Below are 24,171 nucleotides of genomic sequence, written 5' to 3'. Positions count from 1 at the left end.
TAGCACAGTTATAGTGTACTGGAATGTATTAGCTCACCGACTTTTCATTTGCTACCTGGATTTGCTCTTTTTTTTAACAGTAAAGTGTATTCCGTATTTTGCATATCCATACAAAACCATGAACAACAACACAACTGTGCTGGCACATGGAGGATGAACAAATAGGACAATGAGATCCAGGACACAATCCATGCAGGTTGACATTAACATTACAGTTGTACACAAATGCAGATCAAATGGAGTGACAGGTCGCTCTAGTCTAGTGTTGTGATAGGAACTAGAACTTGGTACACACAACAAACTATTACATTAAATCGTAACAATATCTAATGTTCTGCAGTGGTATGCTCAAGAGGAGAGCTAAATACAGGGCGTAGTGCTGTGAGTGGGGGAACCAAGCTCGCCAGGGACAGAAAAACATAGATTGTGAAAAGGGGAAGGGAGCAATGGGGGAGGAGGGAAGAAGGCAAGAGGAGGGGAGGAAGAGAAGGGAAGTAGTTGGGAGGGAGGACGTTCCATAAATGCTGAAAGACTATCAAATCTTGAGGATTCCAGAAGACCTGTAGCAGAGGACAAGACCACACAATATGTATGAACGTGCCCAACAAAGTGTGGCACTCAAATCGCATGCCAAATCAGCAGCTATCGCCAGCAATGGAACTGTCTGAATCTGTGGCACTGTCCGACTTTGCGGCGCTGCACCGATTCCCAAAAGTAGTTTCTGTACAGAACCCGCACAGATGTCTCTGAAATCGCTCCTGAAGTCGGACTGACATGGGGGTATGAATGCAGGATTTCAATCCGCTGTCAGTATGAACCTAGGCTGATGGAGTGACATCCCATCTGACAATGATATACCTGTATAGTTACTGCCCTAACATCATTGGACAGTTAGTGGCCTAAGATCAGCAGATCCTATTTTTCTCTCAGATAAGTAACAACTCAAACATATAACCCTTGTAGCTGTCTCCAACGCTAATCGTACACAGACTTTTTATTTATTTTTTTAAGGCAGGATACTGCACAGATGGACAAATATCTCCTTGTGGCCCTGCCAGATATCCAAATACCTGAACAGCGGCTGCATTTGATTGTATGCAAAGACTGTTCACTTGATAATTTTGGCTCCTGCAATTTCTCATTTGAGATATGTCAGGCAGGAGGTGGTAGACGGGATCACCCACTTAGCAATTTTCAGACAGTTTGTTAGAAATAACCGAAATTTGCTCTGTCTATGGCCAACTTAAGGGTGGCACTTTCCCAATGACCTCCATTGTAAGACATTCTTCCTGACCACCAATGGAAAGGGGTCCAAAAAAGATTTACCATGGGTGTTGAACATGGTTTTTTTTTTTGTGTGTTTCAGTTGATTTGATTTTTTTTTTTTATGGTCGATCAACTGTGGTGCTGGGTGTCATAGATATGAGTAGTCCCCCCAGCACTGCCATTGAGCACATGGCATCCTCACTATAGGGGGATTGCCTGCGACATCAGAATGGCCTGTAGGGGCTCAACCCCTCAGCAGACACGTACGATGGTTGGATCTGGTTCTTCCATCATAGTGCTGTTTATTAGGCCAATGTCACCCAGACCATGATAGGGTCAGAGGTGTTCACCCTACCCCCTGGATGGCGTAATACAAGCCCCAGGTTGGCCTTAGTACAGTGAGTATGTCTGCTGTGGTGGGACCCAAGTGCATCAGGTTACATATAGTGGGTGGCTACTTATTGGGGGTGTCCTTTTGGACAACATCATCAGGATATCACTGGGGGGCAAGAGCTCTTCCTTCCCCCTTACGCGAAAGCCTGAGGATTCCTGTCGCAAGCCGGAACCCTCCTTTTGCTCACAAGCAATTTTTTCCAAGGCTCCTCCTCCAAGGACAAGTCCACCAAGCCTTCCATCTCTTCCTCAGGCAAGCGTTCTTGGCAGCCCAGGAACCCTAGGCCTGCTGAGACACCTAGTGTGCTTCATCTCAACACTTCAGGTGGGGGGGGGGGTCATCTGCTGTTTTACAGATCGCTGGCTTGCTCCCATTTGGATAGATAGGTTCTAGAGGTAATTTCTTCCAGCTACAAGGTAGAATTCTAGTCCTTGTTGCTGGATTGTTTCTTTCTTCTCCACAGCTTCTAGCCATCTTGCGTTCTGGGGGGTTCAAGGGGTTCTATTCCAATCCTTTTCATTGTTCTGGAAGACAGGGTTCATCCAATTCTGGACATAAAGTCCTTGAACGCCTCCCTGAAGGTGTGCAAATTTCGCATGGAGTCGATTGTAGCTTCCTTACGCCAGGGGGACCGTTCTAGCCTTGATCGACATTAAGGACATCCCCATTTGTTGCTACCAACAGAGGTTTGTTTCGCCATGGGGGAACTACATTTCCAGTTTGTAGCTCTTCTCTTAGGCCTGGCATGGCTTTAACAAATCTTCACTAAGGTTTTGGCCCAGTCTTGGCTCTGTTATGCTTACAGGGAATATTGATTGGGACTACTTGCTCCTGCAAGCTCGATCAGCTTTGGACTTGAAGCACAACCGGTTCATCATGATAAACACCCTGGAGGACCTCAGCTGGGTTCTCAATCTGTGAAAATCATTCCTGACTCAACTTCAGTAGTTGTATTTTCCCACTCTTCATCTCCATTCCCTATGGATGGCATCCATCCGTTTTTGAACAAGGATTCTAGGCCTCATGGTCTTTCTTCGAAGCAGCTGCATATGCACAACATCATGCCAGACCTCTACAGTGAGAGATCCTGGTCAGGGGGAACAGAGTACCAGAGTCACTGGATTTTCCCATCCGGAAGAGTCCAGACTCCACATCAACACCCTGGAGCTCTGGGCGGTCAGAGTCCCTCTCCCACTCCCTCCAAACAAATAGCTCTGTGGCAGCCCTGGAAGCGTCTCAAATCCTTCATTGGACAGAGCTTCATGTCCTGGCCCTATCGGCAGTGTACGTTTTCTGGAGTGGACAACTGGCTAGCTGACTATTTTAGTTACCAGTGTTTGGATCAGGGGAATGGCCTTTGCATTTCCAAGTGTTCCCTCAGATTGAGAGGTAAACGAGAAATCCTGGACAGCCGCACTCAAAATTAATCTTCGATCTTTATTTAAATATGATCAAAAAATTACATGCCACAGTATCACAAAGCAGGAAAGCTGACGCGTTTCACACTGTAGTCAGTGCTTAATCATAGCTATGATTAAACACTGACTACAGTGTGAAACGCTCTGCCCAATTTAAATAAAGATCAAACATTACTTTTGAGTACGGCTTTCCAGGATTTCTCGTTTACCTCTCGATTACCAGCATTGCCTGCACCTGTTGCTTCCAGCATGGAGAAAATGTTTGTTCCTCACAGACCTCTTTCAGAGTGGTGATATTTTTCTCTCTGCTACTTCTGGATTTTGTTTCCTCAGATTGGTCTGCACTGGGGCGTAAGGGTGTTGGCCTTTTTGCCTCCAGGTTCCGTTGGAAGGTACCCAGGTTATAGCCTGGACCAAGGACCCTTGGGAAAATGTGATCAATGCTTTAGTTGCTCCATAGCACAAGTTTTGGCTTTTTATGCTTTTCCACCCCTGAACCTCCTTCCTCAGTTGTGTCTACAGATAGAGCAGGGGGGTGTTCTGGTCCGTCTAATGGCTCTGTATGGCCACACAGGGCTTCGTTCTCGCGTCTTGTTCAGCTGGCCACAGCGCCTTGGTGTCCCGCGCTTCCTTTGGATCTTCCCTCTCTCAGGGTTCGATCTACCACCCTGCTTTTACAGTCGCTGGCTTTAACGTCTTGGCTGTTAGAGCCAGGTGCTGAAGAACAAGGCCCTATCCCCAGCTGTTATTTGCACTATACTTAAAGTGGGGTTCCACTCAAATTTTTAACATAATCTTACCCCCTTCAGTTTATTGCATAGATGTTCAAATGCCGCACGAAATTTTTTTTATCGCTGTAATTACCTTTTTATTGTACTTTTATTGTGGCACTTCCTGTGTCTCCTCCCATGGGAGTAGGCGTGTTTATTGCCTTTCCCCGCAGCCGCACTGTCTCCTGGGAGCTTAGTGTCAGGCTTCCCAAGATTCAGTGCGGGAACAATGATCATGCATGTGAACAAGCTGTGAATGAACAGCATTCACAGCATCCAGGAAATCAATGCTTGTGGGCTTCACATGCCCACAAGCAAGATGGAAACAGCCAGCATCACATTTTTAAAGTTATTCTTCAGTACGAAAACAGAGGCGGAAATATTACACCCAAACTGTGAGTATTATTTTGGGATTAGCAAAGTGTCTCAATGACCTAAAAAAAAAAAAAAAAAAAAATTGGTCGCCAGACTCCCACTTTAAGGCTCAGAAGTCTAATTCTTGATTCATCTACTATTGCATCTGGAAGGCCTTTTTGCTTTTGAGTCTTTGGGGGTCTGTCCCTTGAAAGGGGCATAGATTGTCTGTCAGTTTTACCTCAGTACGGTTAAGGGCTAGATCTCTGCTTTTGGCTGTTCTTTTTCAACTTCCTTTTTAGCTTCTTTAACCCTTGCTTGTACCCCTTCTTTTTTTTTTTGGTGAGGATACATGAGTGTTTAACCTTTTAAATAAATGCTAGTTTCTTGGCTGCCTTGCTGATCCACTGCTTCATCGAGCCCCAGACTTGTATCCGTTACAGATTGGCAGTTAGGCTGGGTTCACACCGCAGCACGCTCCGGCTCACTGCAGGGGACCGGTGCGTCTCCATTGACCGTTTCAAGTCCGATTTCAGCCCACATTTTTGGCTGAATTTGGACCTGAAACAGACCAAAAGACGTACAGGACTCCTGTGCAATTGAAGGGAAAAAAAAGGCAATTTGCTGTTACAATTAGTCTAAATCCATTTTCTGGTCTCTACAGGCACTGGTGAGACAGCCCTGGCCTAGATGTACCCTGGGCAGGCCATGTCACCACTGCCTTTATGGGGAAATCTTGGTATACATAGTGAGATCTTGTGCAATCTTTAAGTTCTTTTTTTCTTTTTTTTTTTCCTCTTTCGTCCAAGAGCAGATAGCTGTCTAAATTACACACGTGGGATCTTCTTGCGTGTTGTCATTAGGGATGGATAGATTTCCAGCAAATAGTTGAAAAAATATCCTTTCCCCCTTAACCATTTCCCTCCAGCCATATGCATATATGAGCCTATGGGAAAATAGATTTTCTGTGCCGAGAGCGTGCTCACAGCACAGTGACTAAGCTGTCCTGGACTACACCTCCCTGCATTCAGACCCCCATAAAGAGCAAGGGGGCAGTGAAAGGAAAGTAAAATGCTTGCCTGGGGGAAGAGTGCTGGAAAGAACAAACAGGAGGAAAAATTCTGGGAGGGAAAGACATACCTAAAATAGTACATTATGTATTTTAGTATGTCCTTTTCACACACCTTTTGCATAGTGACTTATTTTTTTTGGGAAGGATTGCTTTAAAGCTGGACAACTATCATTTTCAGGAGAAGGTAAGCAATGGTGGTCTATTTTTTAGTACAGGTTTCCTTTAAAGCCCCACTGATAAAAACAAATTTTCCCTCCCTCTAACCTATCCCAATAGTCATTTTACCCTCCTTACCAGGAGAAGGCATGTAAGGGGGTAAAGAGATGAAAGGTATCCCAGAGTAGGGCTACAAGATAGAAAAGACATTCTGGGATTTGTAGTTTTCTTTCCAACCATAATGTTGACCGTTGACATCCTACAATTTTGGGGGAACAAAGTTATAACAGGTAAAACAAAACTGATTTGCAAGCAGTTGATTGGTCAGGATTATTTGCAATACTGACTTAATACTTATTAAGTGCAAATACTGTAGAGAGGCAGACAGACAGAGGAATGATTACTCCCCTCCCCCTCTCAGTTTCATTGAGTTTTTCCAACAACCTAAAGACATACACAGGAACTTAGTAGCTGTAGCATATGCTGCACAGTGAATCTCCTACACATTCAAGCCCTGAGGAAGGGGGGTTCTGTTATCCCTGAAGCATGTTGGCTGCCTGCTTGAAATAAATGGTAATCCTATACACCAAACTGCCTCCTGGGACCTCCCTTCTTGAATGTGTTCTACCCAAGGATCAGTAGAGACCCTCTGCAATCAAAGCGACATTTAACACAAAAACAAAAAAATATAATACATTGCAGCCAATTTTTAAATATGACGGCTGCATTTGCTTGCTTTCTTTTTTTTTTTTTTTTTTTTTAAGGCTTTTTGCCTTTATTTTTACCTGGTAACCTGGCCAGTAACACACTTCATGTCTTGTGGTGTCCCCCACCCTGGATGGAAGAACAATGGAGACACCCTAGGACAGCAGTGTCAATCTGGGGAGAAGGTAGGGTTAGACTAGCAGATTTATGGACTTGACCAACAAAGTTGAACTTCAGCCAACACCTTTTAAGTAGTTCCAGCAAAGTTTTTTTTCTCCTTTATTTGGGTAGAAAAGGTTTTACATAACTGAATAAAACTGACCATTGTAAGCACTCCTGCCAGTGTTAAATGGTTTATCTCAACCCGCTAACCCTTTTGCTGCACAGCTTGGTCTGATAAAGTAAGTTTCAAAGAACAGACTTAGGCTGCTTTCACACTGGGATGGCGGGACCGTTAGCAGTAAAGCGCTGCTAGTTTTAGTGGTGCTTTACCGCTGTTTAAGCTGCGCTTTTTCGGACACTAGCGGGGCGCTTTTAGCCCCCAAGAAGGGTTTAAAAGCACCCGTGTTGCGGGGATTTGGAAGCGCTTTTCATTCCAATGGGTGTGGTGGAGGAGCAGTGTATACACCGCCCCAAATACACTGCTTAAAGGACCTTTTTCCCCGTCCTGCAAGCGCACCGCTCCAGTATGAAAGCACTCAGGCTTACACACTGGGGAGTGCTATTTTTTAGCGCTAAAACTGCCTCAGTGTAAAAGTAGCTTTACTGTGTGGGTCACCAGGTGAAAATAAAGAAGAAAAACGAATGCAGCCTCCATATCTGAGAATTGATCGGCTTCAATATATTGCATTTTTTTGGTTTTAGATGTAATACTGCTTTAGGGCTGAGTTTACACCTATGTGATGCCAGACACCGCTTGTGATTGGCATTGCTGCACAGATCACGTGCAATGTCTGTGTGATGCGAATTTAGCGATACAGTTTGTATGGCTGAAATCACATCGCATTCGGACCAAAATGGTGCAGGTGCAGGTTTTTTTTTGGTCCGCACTAGAATCTGATCGCATGGTGTTCTGACCCATGTGATCCCATTCCACAGTTCGCATTGCGTTCTGCGGACCGATTTGGGGGTGTCATTAAGAAGCAGTTTGCTGATGTCGGTGTGAACCGCCTGTGAGTCAAATGTGATGCCGGAACCCACACAGGAATCGCGCTGGTTCCCCGCATCGCACCAGTGTGAACCGATACTTAATCTTGGGTAAAACATCAGTAGGGGTTGTCCCAGGTGGTGTTGTGCTGTGGTTTTATCTGGTGTGAAGCCAGCTTTCTTTTTGTGGTCTTGCTGGAGAGCCCAAATGGGCTTCAGTCCATCCTTTGCACCTTTGGGGGGTCTCTGAGGCATCATGCAGCCTAGGAGTGGCATCTTCTGTGTTTTATTATGAAACCCACAGTTCTGTATATCATCAGGACCTAAGCAGTCTCTCAGATTCATCCTCACTGGAAATGTTTTTCTGTTGCAAATTAAGGTTCCTACCTGACTGAATAGGTAATCATAATGAATTGGCCACCAAGTGTATAGATTTCATATTGTGTTTTTTTTTTTTGCAGCATTCTTAACCACTTTATTGAATGGTTTCCATTAGTGCCAGCTCCAACAAGGCCTACATTTACAGCACAGAAAAATAACACCACTGATGTCATCTGCAGAAAAAAACTGTAAGTACTTAGCACAGTATAGTGTATAGTAAAATGTATTTAGTAATATAGTTTACTGAGCAGGAGTTTTAAGCTGACACATGATTCTGTGCTTCGTACATCAAATATATTCTTAGTTGTAGTGCCCTCTGGTGGTAACAAAGCAGACTACTGGAACATGAAAAAAAAAATTACACCAAGAATTGTAATGGTAAAACTCCTATCACTTTTCTGTGCTTGTCAGGTTCTTTTGATGTCTTAAAAAGATTCCTTTTTATTTAATCAAAGCCTCTGACAGCCTTTTATGTCATATACAGAAAAACATAATCAGGTCTCTTATCAGAACACAAAGTAGTATATGTTTATCAATGGCATGTAATTACCCCGCTTTTATGTTTCTCACTGCATTACATTTATAGACGTCCTTCATACATCAGAGGTTATTTCTGCTCTCTGGAGTTATACATTACGTTTTCAAGCCAAGTCCCCATGGAAAACATAAATTCTTTAACACATTACTTTGATAATATTTGATGTTTAACAAAAGATTTATTCAGTTTTGCTCCTTGTGGATCCCCCGCCCCCCCATATTTTCTTTCCCATGGCTTTTGTTAAAAGAGAACTCTAGTAATAAAGGGCTAGATTAAAATGGGATTGAGCACCTCCTCACTTCCTGATGACGTAGCAATACAAAACGTCGAGGTGCTTCTTGGTCATGCTACTTCCAGTCCCTTTGGTGGATCGTGCTGGACGGTGGAACGCACGCCAGCCACGAGTGCGACCCAGGAGGCACCATTAGGATCCAGACACACGAACAGCCTCAGTGCTGGGCTAAGGCATTATATATGTAGGCAGCCACTTGACCTTGTCTTTTACTTTATGTTTTATGTTATGCGCAAACTTTGGCACTATATAAATGCAGTGTAATAATAACTATCCCCCCCCCCCCTTTGGACTTTACCACATGTTGTAGTGTTACTACAAAATGCTGACATGAATTATTGTGTAAATCAGGGGTATTGAATCATAATTCACAGAGATGTGATCAACAAAGTTTTCTTCCTGCAGAGGTCTGAATTGTATGTTTGTGGGATGACTCAGGTCCTTAACTTCACATTCCCTCCTTTATTTCACAATTCCATTCTTACTTCATTGCCCCCCTTTTTTATCAGTCTCCCTTTAATCACAGTTTCCCCTTCACAGCAGTGTCCTCTGCCCCAATCTCATCCCAGCCCCCTGCAGCTCTGCCCCCCTTATCATCCCAGCCCCCTGCTGCTATTTCCCATCACAGCTCTGCCCCTACTTTCCTTATGGTGGCACACAGTGGGAGACACAGCAGCACTAGATGGAAGCCAGGAGCTGCCGGAGTTAATTTTTCATATTAACAAACTGGTGATTGGTTGCTAGGATCACCCAGCATCCTAGAAACCAATCACCTGCTGGTTAATCGGGAAAGTTAACTCGTGCAACTGTCGCTGTGTGTGTGGAACTGTTCTTCCTTCTGCTCTGTAGCGATAGTGACAGCAGTAGAGGCAGGAAGGTAGGAAGAATCGGCTCCTAAATGGCTGGACTATGGCGATCTGGATGGGACCAGGACTCGCTATATGGCAGACCACGGTCCTGATTGTGACTGACGCCTGGTGTAAAGGTTTCCATGTCTTATGGGAAGACCAAATATTTGTCATTGTATTTTGATGGGCTGTGACGGTAGGTGCCACACATGGCCATTTAGGATAAAGAAGATTTTTTTTTTAAATGCAGGAATGCAAATACAGCGTGACGAATGTGCTATCTCCATTACTAACGCTAGTCTTACCAGACCGAGCGCTTAGGTCTCATACTTGATTCTGAGCATGCATGTTTTTTTTCGTATCGGAATTGCATACAGACGAACAAAATTTCTGATAGGAACTTTTTTCGACGGAAAAATAGAGAACCTGCTCTCAATCTTTTGCTGGCGGAAATTCCGCCAACAAAAGTCCGATGGAGCACACACACGGTCGGAATTTCCGACCAAAAGCTCACATCGGACTTTTGCTGGCAGAATTTCCGATCGTGTGTATCTCCTACTTATCTCTCGCTATTTTGGTGGCAATACTGAGATACAAAAAAAAATCACCTATATAGCTTTAGTGGACTACAGGTTCACTTTAAAGTGTATGTAAACCCTAACAATTAACTTCTCTTATTTGGTACCTTGTTTGTTACGTTACACCATTGAAAGCATTTTGTTAAACCTGGTGATCATTCCAGAATCTTGTCAACTGATAACAGTCAGCAAAGCCAGGGAGCACAGTTACATTAATTATCAGTTACATTTTTCCCAGCTTTCTCTGAGGACTTGAAAACCACACCCATCCCTTTTGGAGATGAGAAGTGGGCAAGACTACTGTAGTCCTGTCCTAGGGTAACAATACTTCTTCTCTATAGATATTTATTTGTAGTATTTTGAGCGTTGTCACCCTGGAACTGAAAGTGAGTTACTAGCAGGGTCACCAGGTGATGAAGGTCAAGGGGACAAAGCCTGAAAAATCAAACTAATGCAGCCACCACATCTAAGGAATAGTAAGCTGCAATATCTTTCTTTGTTCTTGGGTTTACATACACTTCTAAGAGTAACTGTTTTTAATAATTTGACAACTGTGTATCTTGAAATGTTATACTCCCTAAAGACACTAAGAAAATGATTCAACCCTTAAGATTTTTTTTTACTTTATTATTTTTCCTCTCCGCCAAAGGTTTTACTTGTCTACCCTCATTGCTTCCATGAGTCAATCACAGATCATCACAGCCTCTTTGATCATGGTATTGTGGTACAAAACAAGAAGCCTTTCTCTGTGAACTTGTTTAACCATGGATATTTGGGTAAGACTTGTGATAACATTACATTTGATGCAATACCACAACATCAGCTTGTGGCAGTAGATCATTTTCATTAGATGCAGTGCAGACAGGTGATGGAAGGAAGGCTATTATTATAGCACCATGTGCAGTCTGTGATCAGTTTGTAATTCAGCCCTTCTAGCCCATAAACCATAAAGTCCACCATGCTTTTATGACAGGAAGGCAGTGTATGGTTTAAATTAAGGTAATCTTTTCCTTCTAAAGCCTGTCAAATTGAGTACTGGGAGTTTTTTTCCCTTCTAAAACCAGTACGTTGTGGGGCAACTGAGGGTGTATTTACTCCTGAGAATGATTGATTTTAAGTACAGTTTATGGGCATATCCAGAAACCAGATCTGTAATTCCAAATTTTACCTGCACTGCCACCAAAATCATTCTGGGAGTGGGAGAGTAGTAATTGGTCTTAAACCATTTGTTACCAAAAAAAAAAAAAGATTTGATCCTGTTCCCTTAATGCATGTTATGCAGCACAGAGCTTGTGCTGTGTAATTTGGCCCCTTGTATCACCTGAAATATTTGGCTGATCCTGCCCTCCCCCCTGTAAACTGACCACAGTTAATCATGGCTGCTGAGCCCTGACACCATGGTCAGTTTATGTGCTTACGTCATCCGCAGCTCTCCCGTGTCCTCTCCCTCCTCCCCTCCCTGCCTGTCAGCTCTGTGTTAGGGCCCACACCTCCTGCTGGAATAAGTGTAGTTTTTTCCCTAGCACTCATCTGTCTTCCTAAATGCAATGTCTCCAATGTATCAGTTTTATTTAAAAAAAAAAAAAAAAAAAAATGCAGTTCTATACTGTATTTCCGAGCCCCACTCGATGCTTGTGTGACCGGCCACCTCTCTCCTCCTCCCCCTGACTGACGTCAGCGGGGAATGCTTGGTCCCTTCTGCTGTACCTGTCAGATCGGGAGAGGGAGCAAGCGGCCGGTCACGTGAGCAGGACTTGGAAATGCAGTATAGAGCACCATTTATTTATTAATTTTTTTTAATAAAACATACCTGTCTTCCTGAATGCAACGTCTCCAGTGCGAGTTCAAGAAAAAAAAAAACGAAAAAAAACGTGGTGTTACAAACCATTTTAAGTATGCACCTGTTTTCACCCTTATATCGACGAAACACACCAAAGTTCCACTGCCAGCCTCCCCACTGCACTGTATGGTATATCTGAAGGATTCCCCACTATGGTCAGCCAATCCCAAACTGGCAGGTCACTGGAGGAGCTTTAAGATCTAAGTAGGTAGGTTTTATTTCGCCTCCACCTTCCACCCAGATATAAAAAATAGTTAGGGTGGAAGCCACCAAGCAAAATCCAGGTCATCTGTGATCATTTCTAACCACAATGTGATGTCTCCTATGTGGAGAATGCTGTTCCAGGACTTCTTTATCTGTTTATTGCTAATGGTCTATGCTTTGAAGAGTCTAATCACATTGTATAAGACAGTGGAAAAGGACAGTAATGCACAATATATGAATCTTTCTTTACTGGCATTTAGTTGTGTGGCCACAAATGTCAGAGGTATTTTGTCTCCATAGGTGCCATTTTGCTAGGGTTTTTATGTAGCTACAGAAGCCATGTTGCCAGGAATATTTTGCTCCAGATGCCATACTGCCAAGGATACTACTATGGGTGTATTTATCTAAAGTGTAATTTTACCATCAGTGTCCTGCTTAAGGGGAGCGCATGCGGCTGTTTTGCACTTTACACTTATATGCTACCCATCGTCTACAAAATATACTTCCCCCTAGTTGTGGAAGCAAACTCTACATACCATCGGTATCACCATTGAACAGTCAGCAATCTTGGCCTACAGAAGGGAAAACACTGAAGTCCTACAAGTTCTCAAAGGGAAGGTGAAATATACTCATGGAAGTGAGTTATTAAGGCATACAGCCATCACTGTCTACAGTGGTTGAGCCAAGGGCACTTTCAGATGTGAGCCCTTAACTGAAATCCTGTGTGTGAGGCTGGATTTGTTCTTTGCTTTAAATATGAGATGTCAGTCCTAGGGATTCCACCTTTAAAACTGTCAGCTCTCATTTTTAAATCCCCACAGCTCCATTAAAAGTGAATTCCCTGTGGCTGTATAGAAGCCATGTCAATTCTCCATAATCCCAAGTACAACAAGAGGTTACCACAATGGCTGAAAATCTGTTCTGGGCTTTTGCACACCATAACCCATTATAACACGTAATTGCATTGCAACACAGGTCAACCACATCAACAATGCATTACGGTGTGAGGCAAAGTTAATTGTAACTTACAGCACTGTCATGTACCTGTGTAATAGTTCTTCCAGTGCACAAAAACAAATGCTCTTTGCATTGTCCTGTGCTAAAAAAAAAAGCCACGTAGGTCTATTCAGATGCTGCAATGCCTCTTCTGCAGGATGGGGACATTGATTTTATGCAAAATGGGAGGTAGGATTGCATGTTAGGGCTACAGGAGTAGAGCCTCAGCAGCCCAAAGGAAGGGGAGGTGGCACAGAAGATGTAAAACTGCAGTAGTGAACAGTGGTGTCACCATTCTAGCTATGTGATATGGCAGTTGCAGGACTTGCTGAAACAGTTACAAATATTTAAGCCACAGTGCTTTTGTATGTGTATATAATCATTAGGGCTGCAACTAACGATTATTTTTATAATCAATTCGTTGGCTGATTATTGTTTCGATTAATCAAATAACCTTAACATAAAGTGTGGTGTATGTAAAGTTTACAAAAAGGCAATTTATTCTTAAATATCTCTATGCAATGGTACTGTAAATATAAAAAAACAACAATATAGATAGAGAGCAATATCTCTGATCCACTCTGAGAACAGACAGAATAGAGATACTGTAAAATACTGTAAGAGGTTGAATCTAGTAAATATCATCAGACTCGGATCAAATTTTTTATTTAAAGAACACAAAAATAATTAAAGACTGTTTTGCCGATTTTCAGACAGAACTGTAATATATTATGTATGACAGACTCCCTTATCATAGGCAGGTGGCTTGATAAAAGCTCCCTGGTGCCTGTCACTTATGCTGGCCATACAAAAACAATGTCTTCCATCAAAAAAAAAACATTCATTTGATTTTCGATTCGGTAGTGGGGTCAAATCGACGCTCATTTTCGACCACAGTGACAGGAAAATTTGAAGGAACAAAACACAAAACTTTTTGCTCAAAGGAATTTTTAGACAGTGTATGTGGATTTCGTTCAGAAATAATATTCATTTTAAAACTGAATGTTAAAAACAAGTGAAATTTTTTAAACGACATTCAGTGAAATGTACAAATATTTTTTTGTATGAATATTCTCGTCCGAAAATCAATGTGTGTATGGCCAGCGTAAGGCTCGATTCACACCTATGCTGCGATTTGCATTTTTTATGCTTTTTTTTGGCCAAATTCTTGTTGGGCAGATTAAAAAATGCAAATCGTGGCAAAAACGCACTACATGCTTTTCTGCAGCTTCTCTATTGAAGCAAAAAAGCACAATTTTGCCTTTGAAAAAAAAAAGTCCCTGACCCTTTCTAAATATACAATGGTTTTGCACAGAACAGCCCTGATTCTCCTCTTCTGGGGTCCCCCACCCACGCTTCTGGCTCCTGCCTTCAGAGTGCCCCAATAGCAAGCTGCAAAGTATAGTATAGAGTTCCCCTTTAGTAAGGTAAAAAGGAAAAAAAAAACTTCTGCGTTTAGAACCACTCACTTCCTGCCCAGGACTACATGTCCCATGTGGCATTGCTCCTCACAAATTATCATTTACAAGTTCTCAGGCACTTACTGACATGTATGTAAGGTGTACTGAGCTGTATGTGTGCATCACTGTATTTCCTGATGTGTAAACAAATACATTCTGTATGCAGGCCAACTAATCGGCTGACCAATTATGAAAATAGTAGACTATTTTCATAATCAATTAGTTGTTTCAGCCCTAATAATCATATATACATGTGTATTTTTTTTTTTCTGTTAAGTCTTCTGTGTACTCCAGGTCTTTCACTGGCAGAGTAGCCGATGTAGCCATCTATGCATTCATAGGAATTCAGACTCTACTGGTTTCCTTTTTTTGTCCTAGAATTCTCCTAATCTTCATGTATATTTGTGAGATGAACTCTAGGGCGGAGTAATCCTGTTACTACAGCTATCCGGGGAGGGCAGAGTCTGGAATGCTGAGTTACTCCACAGTGTGTGCTAGAATATGTATTCTAGAATGGTATACAAGTTAAAACCTTTTACTCAGGGTAGTGTTATACAGCACATACAGTAGAAAAGACGATTACAGAGCACACTGAAAAATGAAAGTGCTGCAGCGCCATAGAAAGTCTCCTTGAAACAGTGTTGAAAGGTCAGCCACAAAGTAAGCCTTTGAAGTGGGATGAAAGAATCAGCGTGAGCCTAGCTGGATCAAAGTCACACAAAAGTGGATGCAGCCCCCACAATTGGCTCAATACTTTCAGCTAACCACAGTCATTTACCGGAGCTGCAAGCCAGGGAGATTGTCATAGTTTTGCACACTTTGTAATGTGTACAATATCTTTTATAGAATCATACAGACAGATGTGATGCTGGATCATCAGTCACAGCGCAGCTAAATTGCTTGATGTCATAGAAATATATAGGCACGGAGCTGTAGAAAGCAATGGTGGAGGTAGTGTTCCTCAACATTTAGCAGATCATTGGTTAACCCCAGGCTGTTTAGAATACCCATTCATCAACCATGCCTGTTAAGGCACTCTGAGACTTGTAGTTCTTAACATGATTATAGATTCACTCAGTAACAGAATGACGGATAGATATATCCATCTCTTATGAACACATAGATAGTTACATAGCTATACCCTTTATTAAAGCGGAGTTCCACACAAAAATGGAACTTCCGCTTTTCGGAACCCTCCCCCCCTCCGGTGTCACATTTGGCACCTTTCAGGGGGGAGGGGGGTGCAGATACCTGTCTAAGACAGGTATTTGCACCCACTTCCGGCATAGACTCCCATGGGAGTCTACGCCACTTCCCGTCCCCACTGCCATGTCTCCTGGGAACACACAGCTCCCAGGGGAGAGCGGGGACCACTTGGGACGTGCAGCGCGACTCGCGCATGCGCAGTGGGGAACCAGGAAGTGAAGCCGCAACGCTTCACTTCCTGATTCCCTCACCTAGGATGGCGGCGGCAGCTGCCAAGAACCGAGCGGGTTCTCGGCGTCCCCTGCCGACATCGCTGGACCCTGGAACAGGTAAGTGGCCATGTATTAAAAGTCAGCAGCTGCAGTATTTGTAGCTGCTGGCTTTTAATTTTTTTTTTTTTTGGCGGTGTGGGTAGACCCCCGCTTTAAGGGAATACTGGAAATTCCTAGTCTGTGACCCCTCTGAACATTCTCCAGTATTTACTGCTAGTATTTTTAAGCATGCAGGTGCCAAGTTGGGTCATCAGATACCAGTTACAGAAGAATTGTTCACTGGAAAACCAAAAGAAACACCGCAGGACATAAGGTACCTCCTACTCCCAGCATGCCTCAGTTTTGGAGCGAAGCAGTACCAAGACCTCAATACACGTATGGAGGGGGCAGGACCTGTGTCCTTCAGTGGACTCCTAGACAATTATCGTTCCAGTGAGTACAAAAATACTTTTCTTTCTGGTCTTAAATCTTCAGGATAAGCCACTGTATAAACCCTCCTCTACTCAGCGATGCATGTCTTAGTTTTGTCATAAAGCAATACACATATGACCAAAAAACACAGGATTTGAGAGTTGTGTCTGTTAATGGACTCAAATTAGGAGATTCTATGATAAGTACAAACATTTTATTTTCTCCATCAGCCTTTGAGTAGAAGTGGCAGTTGGCCTGATGCTTCCTCCAGGTGGAATTGCAGAGAAGAGAGAATGCACTCCACAAAAGCGGTATTAGCGCTCTTTCTCCCTGCCTTAAACCACCCCCAAGCTAGCACCTGTGCAAAATAGGAGAAAAAAATACCCCATTATTGGTGTCAGTTGGAGAATATATTCCCTGTTCTTTTGCCAGTGGGAGGAAATGTATGCTCCATTGGTTGCATCAGTGAAAGGAAGAACTGCCCCAAAGGTCAGATAAAGCACATGGGCTGTAGTTTGGGGACCACTGCCAGACTTTATAGCAATGCTAGCGACCGTTCATATTAATTTATTTATATATATATATATATATATATATATATATATATATATATATATATATATATATATATATATATATATATATATATATATAAATAATTTATCCATGCAGCCGGTTGTGGGTGGATCTGCTGGGTCCCTCCCCCCCAGCTCTGCTCTCTGCATAGCGCACAGTGATGTCGTCACTGCTATTTTTTTTTTACAAGGTAATAGCTTAGTTTGCAAAAAGGCTTTTGGTCCTTTGCAGCTACTGAGGAATATACATGAAGGATTGTGTGTGTAGTTCAGCTTACAATGATAAAAGACAAAAAATAACTGGTCTGCTGAAAGACAGAATGCTTTGCTGGAATTTTTGGCTAAGGCCAGTTATAGATGGAGCAAATTTTTTTCCTGCAACCGCAGGTTGCAGAAAAGAAATTCACTCAATTCCTCCAACAACATACAGTGTTGACAGGGAAATTCCTCCTGCAGAGCCATTGTGTTCTCCCGCCTCCCGATTATAACAGCCGCTTGCAATAATCGCATGTAAAATCCAGTAGGCTGGTTGTACCCAATCAACATGGGTATATTCTGCCTGCCTATACATGGTTTGAATTTCAGCCAGTTCCTGCTGAACCAGCTGAGAGTCAAACAGTCTATGATCGGGCTTAAGGTCTTTTTTTTATACACAGTCTCTTTTCCTGCAGACTTCCACTATCTAATAGATTAACCAACCAGCCAGCAAACCAATAGCATTCTTAAAGCAGAGATAGTTGTCAGTATTCCTAACCAACCAGCAGACCAATGAGCTACAGCCATTGTATACAGGTAGGTGATGTTGGTACGACTAACACACATCTACAGCAAGTCAGCATCTGAGAAAGTCTTTTTAATGGAAAATGTAAAACCCCTTTCAACTTCAATGTACAAAGCATGTGGAACACTTGCACTTTTAACAAATTAAAGCAAGCCAATGTTTTAAAAAAATACATCATTGAATGTATATATGTATATATTTACATAGCACATATTAAGTTTAATAGTTAGCTTCAAAAGGGTCACATAAATTTTTACCAAAATGAGACAAATTGTTTTAAATAAATTACATCTTTCCTTCTCTTTAATGTCTAATTATACATTGAGTAGAGGCTTCAATAAAACATTGAAGTGTCTTTTTTTTCTGTTTTTAATACCGTGTTATATTTTTTTATAATATACAAAGTTTACAGTTATTTGGCAGTAATCTTTCAGATTATGTTATGAATGCTTCCAATGCAGGCAATAGCTGGTGATCTGTGTTATACCCTCACAGTTACTGTCTCAATGTAGTGAAAAATATCCAAATTATTTTAGCAAACTATACAAGTCACATTTACATTTGATCAACAATATAGCATAGAATGTTTTTTTGTTTTCTTTTTTTTTCCAAAAAAATAAATACATTTAGATATTTCAACATTTTTTTTTAATCTTCTGACAAACTTTCAATGTACACTATGATACAGTGCATCGCTTTTTGATGCTCTACCGCTCGAGTTAATGCCTGCTGAGCTGGAGCGGCTTGTAATGCACTGCAGGAGGGGCCAGGCCAGCCCTGGGAGGGGCTCATCGGCTGTGATCGATGGATACTGGTGTGGCGTCAGTAACAAATCAATACTCGGCGCAGTATGTGTCTTGGCACTGGTATGTAGTGAGTCCCTCACTGTCCTGCCGTTTTGTCTCTCCAAGCAGGAATCACAAAGGATCCCACTTAATGAACTCAGGACTCCTCCATATCTTCCATTTCTTCGTCACGAATCTTCAATGCCCGTACCATCTCTTTCACTGAGTGGTACAAGATGTTCTTAACCTGACAACAGAATAACATGGTAAATATAAGTACTGTATAAAGCACTGCAAACTTGTTGGCGAACCTTGTTATAATTTGCCAACCAAGCTTTTTATGGCGGATGAAGTCACAAAGCTGAATACCTGTTTGAGAAGCTTTAGGACTCCTCGGCTGAATACTATTTGGGGGAGTTAATAAAGCATTTCATAGACACCCTTTAGAATTCTGCTGGTGCTTGTGCCCAATTCATATACCGGAGCCTGCTTAGGCCTGCACCCATCACACTGCCAGGTGCATGGCCAAGGAGTTTTATACGAGGGGTGGGTGGCACCCACCCAGTGACAATTTCCCAGATATGGGCATTATCCATATTCAGGTAATGAGATCAGCCGTATCCCCAGTCCGGGAATCTCACGGTCAATAGCTAAATGGTGCCAGGCATACAGCTCAACATACATGACAGCTTCCCAGCACAGCCATGGCCTGCTCAGAGTACTGGCACACATCTGTAAGCCAGCTCAAAGTTGGTAATAACCAAACGCCAGTTTCCTAATCTGAGAACTGGCGGTAATTCTTTAAGAATATGAAGCCCCTAAATTTGCCACACGTCACTGATTGACACTGATGCAAATACTTGTCTAAATTAAGCACAGGTAGATCTTAACGGAAATACTGCTAGAAATCTGGCCTTAAAGGGTTAGTTACAGGGACAGCCCTGACCAAACGGAATCTATCAGGTCCATCTGAGAAGCTTGGCTGAAGAAAAGCAGGGATTTCTAATCTCTGTATTGCTGGATCCACTGTGGGGGAGGTGACAGCTTGGCAACCCCAGAAGTACAGTGGGAAGGGTGTACAGTGTTTATCTTTACATTTTTTCCTGTAAAAGGTGTGCTAACCCTTCTGAATTCCCCTGTCTATATCATCTGCATCAAAGCATTCCACAAGAACATGGCAACTTTGATTAAAGGGGTGCACATAGGTATTCGGCTCTGTAACAAATTTCCTTTTTTTTTTTAAAACTAAAATATGGCAAAACAAACAATTCAGATGACTAAAACTAAAATGGCATTTTAGTCAAAAGACTATGACTAATATTAAATGGAAATTTAACATCAAAATTAACACAGGGTAACTTTAAATGAGAGTTCCTTGAAATGTGATACGGGGAAGTAAAAGACTGTATACAGCCTTGTGTATGTATTGCCCTATTTTTAGCTATGTGACTTTTATTTGAAGCTCTCATTGCTAAGCAAAATCTAATCCGAGCAGACGTTATGGTATGCTGTGAGAACCATTATTTCTGTATAGGAATGCTCAAGGTTACATGGGTCTGCAAGAGGAAGAAACCTTCCACATCAGTTTGAAAAACATAGGTAAGCTCTGCTACTGCTGCTAGAGAGGAGACCACGCACTGTGCAATTTGAACAAGCCAAAGCAGCCACTAGGGGCACACTTCCAACATGCAGTGCAAGCATCAAGGAGTTTTTGCACATACGGAGAAAAGAAGCACCTTTTTACTGGCTGTGCATTGGTATGTAATGTGATGGGGATCCTGGAATGCATAGGGGGTTTTGGTTAAAAAAAAAAAAAAAAAAAAAAATGATACTAACCCTTTAAACAACTTTGGAGATTTGAAAATGCAAATCACTGCTCTTACTGTAGGGAACTCAACCTCAATCAACACTGACTATTTTGAATCAGTATGTCTCTAGCAAGTGATTTATCAGCAAAATAAAGCATAGATGTTAGTTTGCTTTTGAGTATTAAAAAAATGAACTAAATAGCATTTTTGGTGCTGAGATGCAGTGTAGTCGTTCTTTAACACCTTCTGGACTGCGGCAAGGTGGCCCTCCTGGGAGAAATCGCATACCTGTACGTGATTTTTAGTTCCGGGTCTGGGGCATGCACACCGCCGGTGACCCACTCCCGCTGTGATTGGACACAGCGGGAGCCAATCAGCGTGCCCAGCGGACCAGATGTTCGCCGACACCCCGCAATCGTTCCTGAGAGGGGCAGAATGGCGGTCTGCTTATGTAAATAAGGCAGATCATCATTCTGTGAGAGAAGAAGATGGAGATCTTGTGTTTCTGCTAAGCAGGAACACGGATCTCTGTCTTCCCCCAGTCAAAGCACCTCACCCACAGTTAGAAAGCACTCCCAGGGATTACATTTAATCCCTTTGATCACCCTAGCTGTTAACCCCTTCCCTGTCAGTGTCATTAGTACAGTAACAGTACCTTTTTTTTTTTTTTTTAGCACTGATCACTGTATTAATGTCACTGGTCCTCAAAAAGTGTCAAAAGTGTTAGTTAGGTGACAGATTTGTCTGCCGCAATATCGCAGTCCCGCTATAAGTCGCTGAACACTGCCATTACTAGTAAAAAAAACAAAACAAAAAAAACATCATCCCATAGCTTGTAGACGCAAAAACTTTTGTCCAAACCAATTGGGATTTTTTTTTGTCAAATATATGTAAGCAGAATACATATTGGCCTAAATTGATGAATAAATTTGATTTTTTTTACATTTTTTATTGGATAAGTTTTATAGCATAAAGTAAAAAATTGTTTTTTTTTTTTCAAAATTGTCTGTCTTTTTTGTTTATAGCACAAAAGATAAAAACTGCAGAGGTGATCAAATACCACCAAAAGAAAGCTCTATTTGTGGGAAAAAATACATCAATTTGTTTTGGGTACAGCGTCACATGACCGCGCAAATGTCAGTTAAAGTAACGCAGTGCTGTATCGCTAAAAATGGCCTGGTCATGAAGAGGGTAAAACCTTCCGGGGCTGCAGAGGTCAAACATGGCTAGGTACCTTTTTTTTTTTCCTTATTTGCCAACTGACCTGACTTCTTTTCATGCAGCACTTCTGACCTTGTTTCTGCTCTGTATTTATATTTGGCTGTGAATGATCATTAGGAAATGAAAGTGTTCCATTTCCAACTTTGGCACCAACAGGCAGAACACAGTGTTCACTTCTTACCTGTAATTTATCATCAAAATTGATTTCTTCTTTCGAAATCCGAAGCTCTTGTGTTAAATGAAATGAGTGAACAAGATGTTCTGGGGACACAAAGTCTTGAGTGACTTGGATGCAGCTGTGAAAGTTTTGCACCTGTAGAGAGGAAAATACAATATATGTAAGAGGGTGCCACCATCCAAGTCTGATGAAGGAGTACTCCAATTCACCACCTACAATGCTGTGTACAAACACATGGACATTGCCAATTCGTTAGTTGTGAAAGGAATATGGCAGAGAATGTGCTGGATGCATGCAAGAAACAGTATTTGGCTTAAATCCTTTTGCTGCCATGACCTACGTCTGTGGCAGTGGAGAGGATGGTGACAAGCCTACTGCCCCGTTGGATGTGATAACTTCCACATCTGAGCTTTGCCTACCTATTGGCGGACCCAAGACCAGCATGGCAGGTGCCACCGGGTAGGGAGACACGAGCAAACATTGGTTCACTCTCCTCCTCTACCTTTTACTGACCTGGAAGTGACATGTAACTGTCACTTCAAGGTGCCCAAGTCATTTTCATAAGAGCTGGGGAAGAATCTAATGCAGTTCAAGCTGCACTGCATTACATTCACTGGAGGACAAGACATCAGGGGTCTCATCAAAGAGAACCTGTCATTAATAATCATCTCTTAGGGGAATTTTTGGCCCCTATGTGATGGAAAAAATATGCAGGTTTAAAATGAATTTTTTAAACCTGTAAACAAAAAACAAAAATGGCTCTAGCAGCAAACGAGTTAAAGCATCCTTTTCCAAAGTATACAGTAACTGCTGCCAACTATGACAATCTTAGCTTCTGAAAATTCACAAGTGCATAAATACTGTTATTTCCCCATTAGGTGCAGCTATAGAGCAAAGCACAGAGAGGGTGACGCTAAGCTGTAAAATCACAGCCCACATAACAGACACCTCTACCGATCCTGTGACAGTCATGTGTCACTTGCCAGGGGAGTGGTTAGAGATGGAGATGAGGGCTTAGCTGCTGACTTGACAATATCAGAACTGGCATATCAGTAGCAGTGCTGTTTATAGCCAGCATGTTGTAGGGGAAGGAGAATAGCATAACCATATTGGGGAAATTTTGTGTGAAGTTATCATTTTTTTTGTAATCAGTGACTGCTTATAGTCATCATAGTAAATAGGATTAAGAAAACATTTTGTCAAAAAGGTCCCTTCATCAATTTCTGTGAGAGCAGAGTTCAAAATGAAAACATCCACTGAAACGTGTCTATGTGATGTATATTCCTACTAGAATAGAACTGATGGAGCTAGGTGTGTTGCAGGCATCTAGTGAAGAGCTTCCAAGCTGAAGGGTTCATATGACTTTATAGTTATTATAAAGATATGTTATATATAGTTATTGTTCTAATCTTACTGAGCAGTGCAGAAGAAAAAAACACTCCACCCCCCTTTTTTATTTTTACTGATCAGAAAAATTGTATTCATTGTGTGCCTTTACAAAGAGATGGCGTGTATTACCTCTTGGTGCTGAGCACATGCAAATATGCAGCATCTTGGTGGTTGGGCCTTGGCGCAGAGCGGCCTCATATTTACATGCATTAGTGCAATTAGAGCTGTGCCGAGAGCGCATGCCCTGCCTGCTCCAGGCACAGTTACCGGCAGCCAACTGAAAGCTCACGACCGCCGTTTGCGATCAGGAGCTTTCCAATTGCCGCGACAGACCATCACAACAGTCACATGACCATAACCCCCACCCTGCCTCCCGGCATTCTAAACCCCTTAAAGGGTTTAAGGCCCTGAAACTACCACACTGCCCACCACTGTCAACCTGGCAGCTGAAGACAATGAACCCACCTGTTGTGTAATCTGTAAATGTAAAAATCGATCATCTTTTCACCTGATAAATGGCTCCTGCAGGTAAGATGACTGCATCACCGAGGAATTGAACAAGTGTGTGGCTCTTCACCCCATAATCCTCCAGGAGACTTTGGCGGAGTTTCTTATTTAGGTACCAGTTCTGATCTCGTATTGGGTCGTGATCAGGAAGAATTTCAAGACACTGCTCCTTTGCAGCCTGTGAAAAAACGACAATACCGTAGACAAAACATAATTGGCAATATTTTTTTTTTTTTTACATATGCATGCTTGGTTTAAATGTACATATGACCTAAATTATTCAACTATCAACCATCTTCTATTGCGCACCAGTAAATCTGATTGGGATAGGCTGCTGTGGTGTAATAAAGACAGCCAAGTATGTTTTACATGTGGCCAATGACTGAGGATTTTCGCTGCCTCCCTAAGCAATATATGGGAGATGCAAGTCACCTAATGGTGTAAGATCTGCGCACTGTGTGGAAATTATTCAGGGTTATGCAACACTTCCAAGGAAAGCAGAAGTACTGTGCACAAGCACTGACCTATAAGTGGAAGTTCATTCCAACATCACACAATTTTATTCAACACATAAATTCCAATTGTAATATAGTGCATGCTAGGAAAAAAATCTAACACAA

General features: G+C 42.2%; 1 protein-coding gene across 3 annotated transcripts in view; it reads right to left on the bottom strand.

The window, feature by feature from the left end:
* Positions 1 to 17,714: 17,714 nt before the first annotated feature.
* The window catches only part of JMJD1C (jumonji domain containing 1C), a 447,345-nt gene continuing 440,888 nt past the window's right edge, over positions 17,715 to 24,171 (bottom strand). For all 3 annotated transcript variants that reach the window (XM_073596250.1, XM_073596251.1, XM_073596252.1), the window contains 3 exons: positions 23,553 to 23,729; positions 21,659 to 21,790; positions 17,715 to 18,695 (listed from right to left, as the gene is read on the bottom strand). In XM_073596250.1, the coding sequence (XP_073452351.1) occupies positions 18,606 to 18,695; positions 21,659 to 21,790; positions 23,553 to 23,729 (399 nt within the window). In that variant the 3' untranslated portion in view covers positions 17,715 to 18,605. The remainder of the gene's footprint in view (positions 18,696 to 21,658; positions 21,791 to 23,552; positions 23,730 to 24,171) is intronic.

The sequence above is a fragment of the Aquarana catesbeiana genome, linkage group LG08 (assembly GCF_042186555.1).
Source record: "Aquarana catesbeiana isolate 2022-GZ linkage group LG08, ASM4218655v1, whole genome shotgun sequence".
NCBI classification, from domain to species: Eukaryota; Metazoa; Chordata; class Amphibia; order Anura; family Ranidae; genus Aquarana; species Aquarana catesbeiana.
This window is presented reverse-complemented; position numbering and strand designations above follow the sequence as displayed.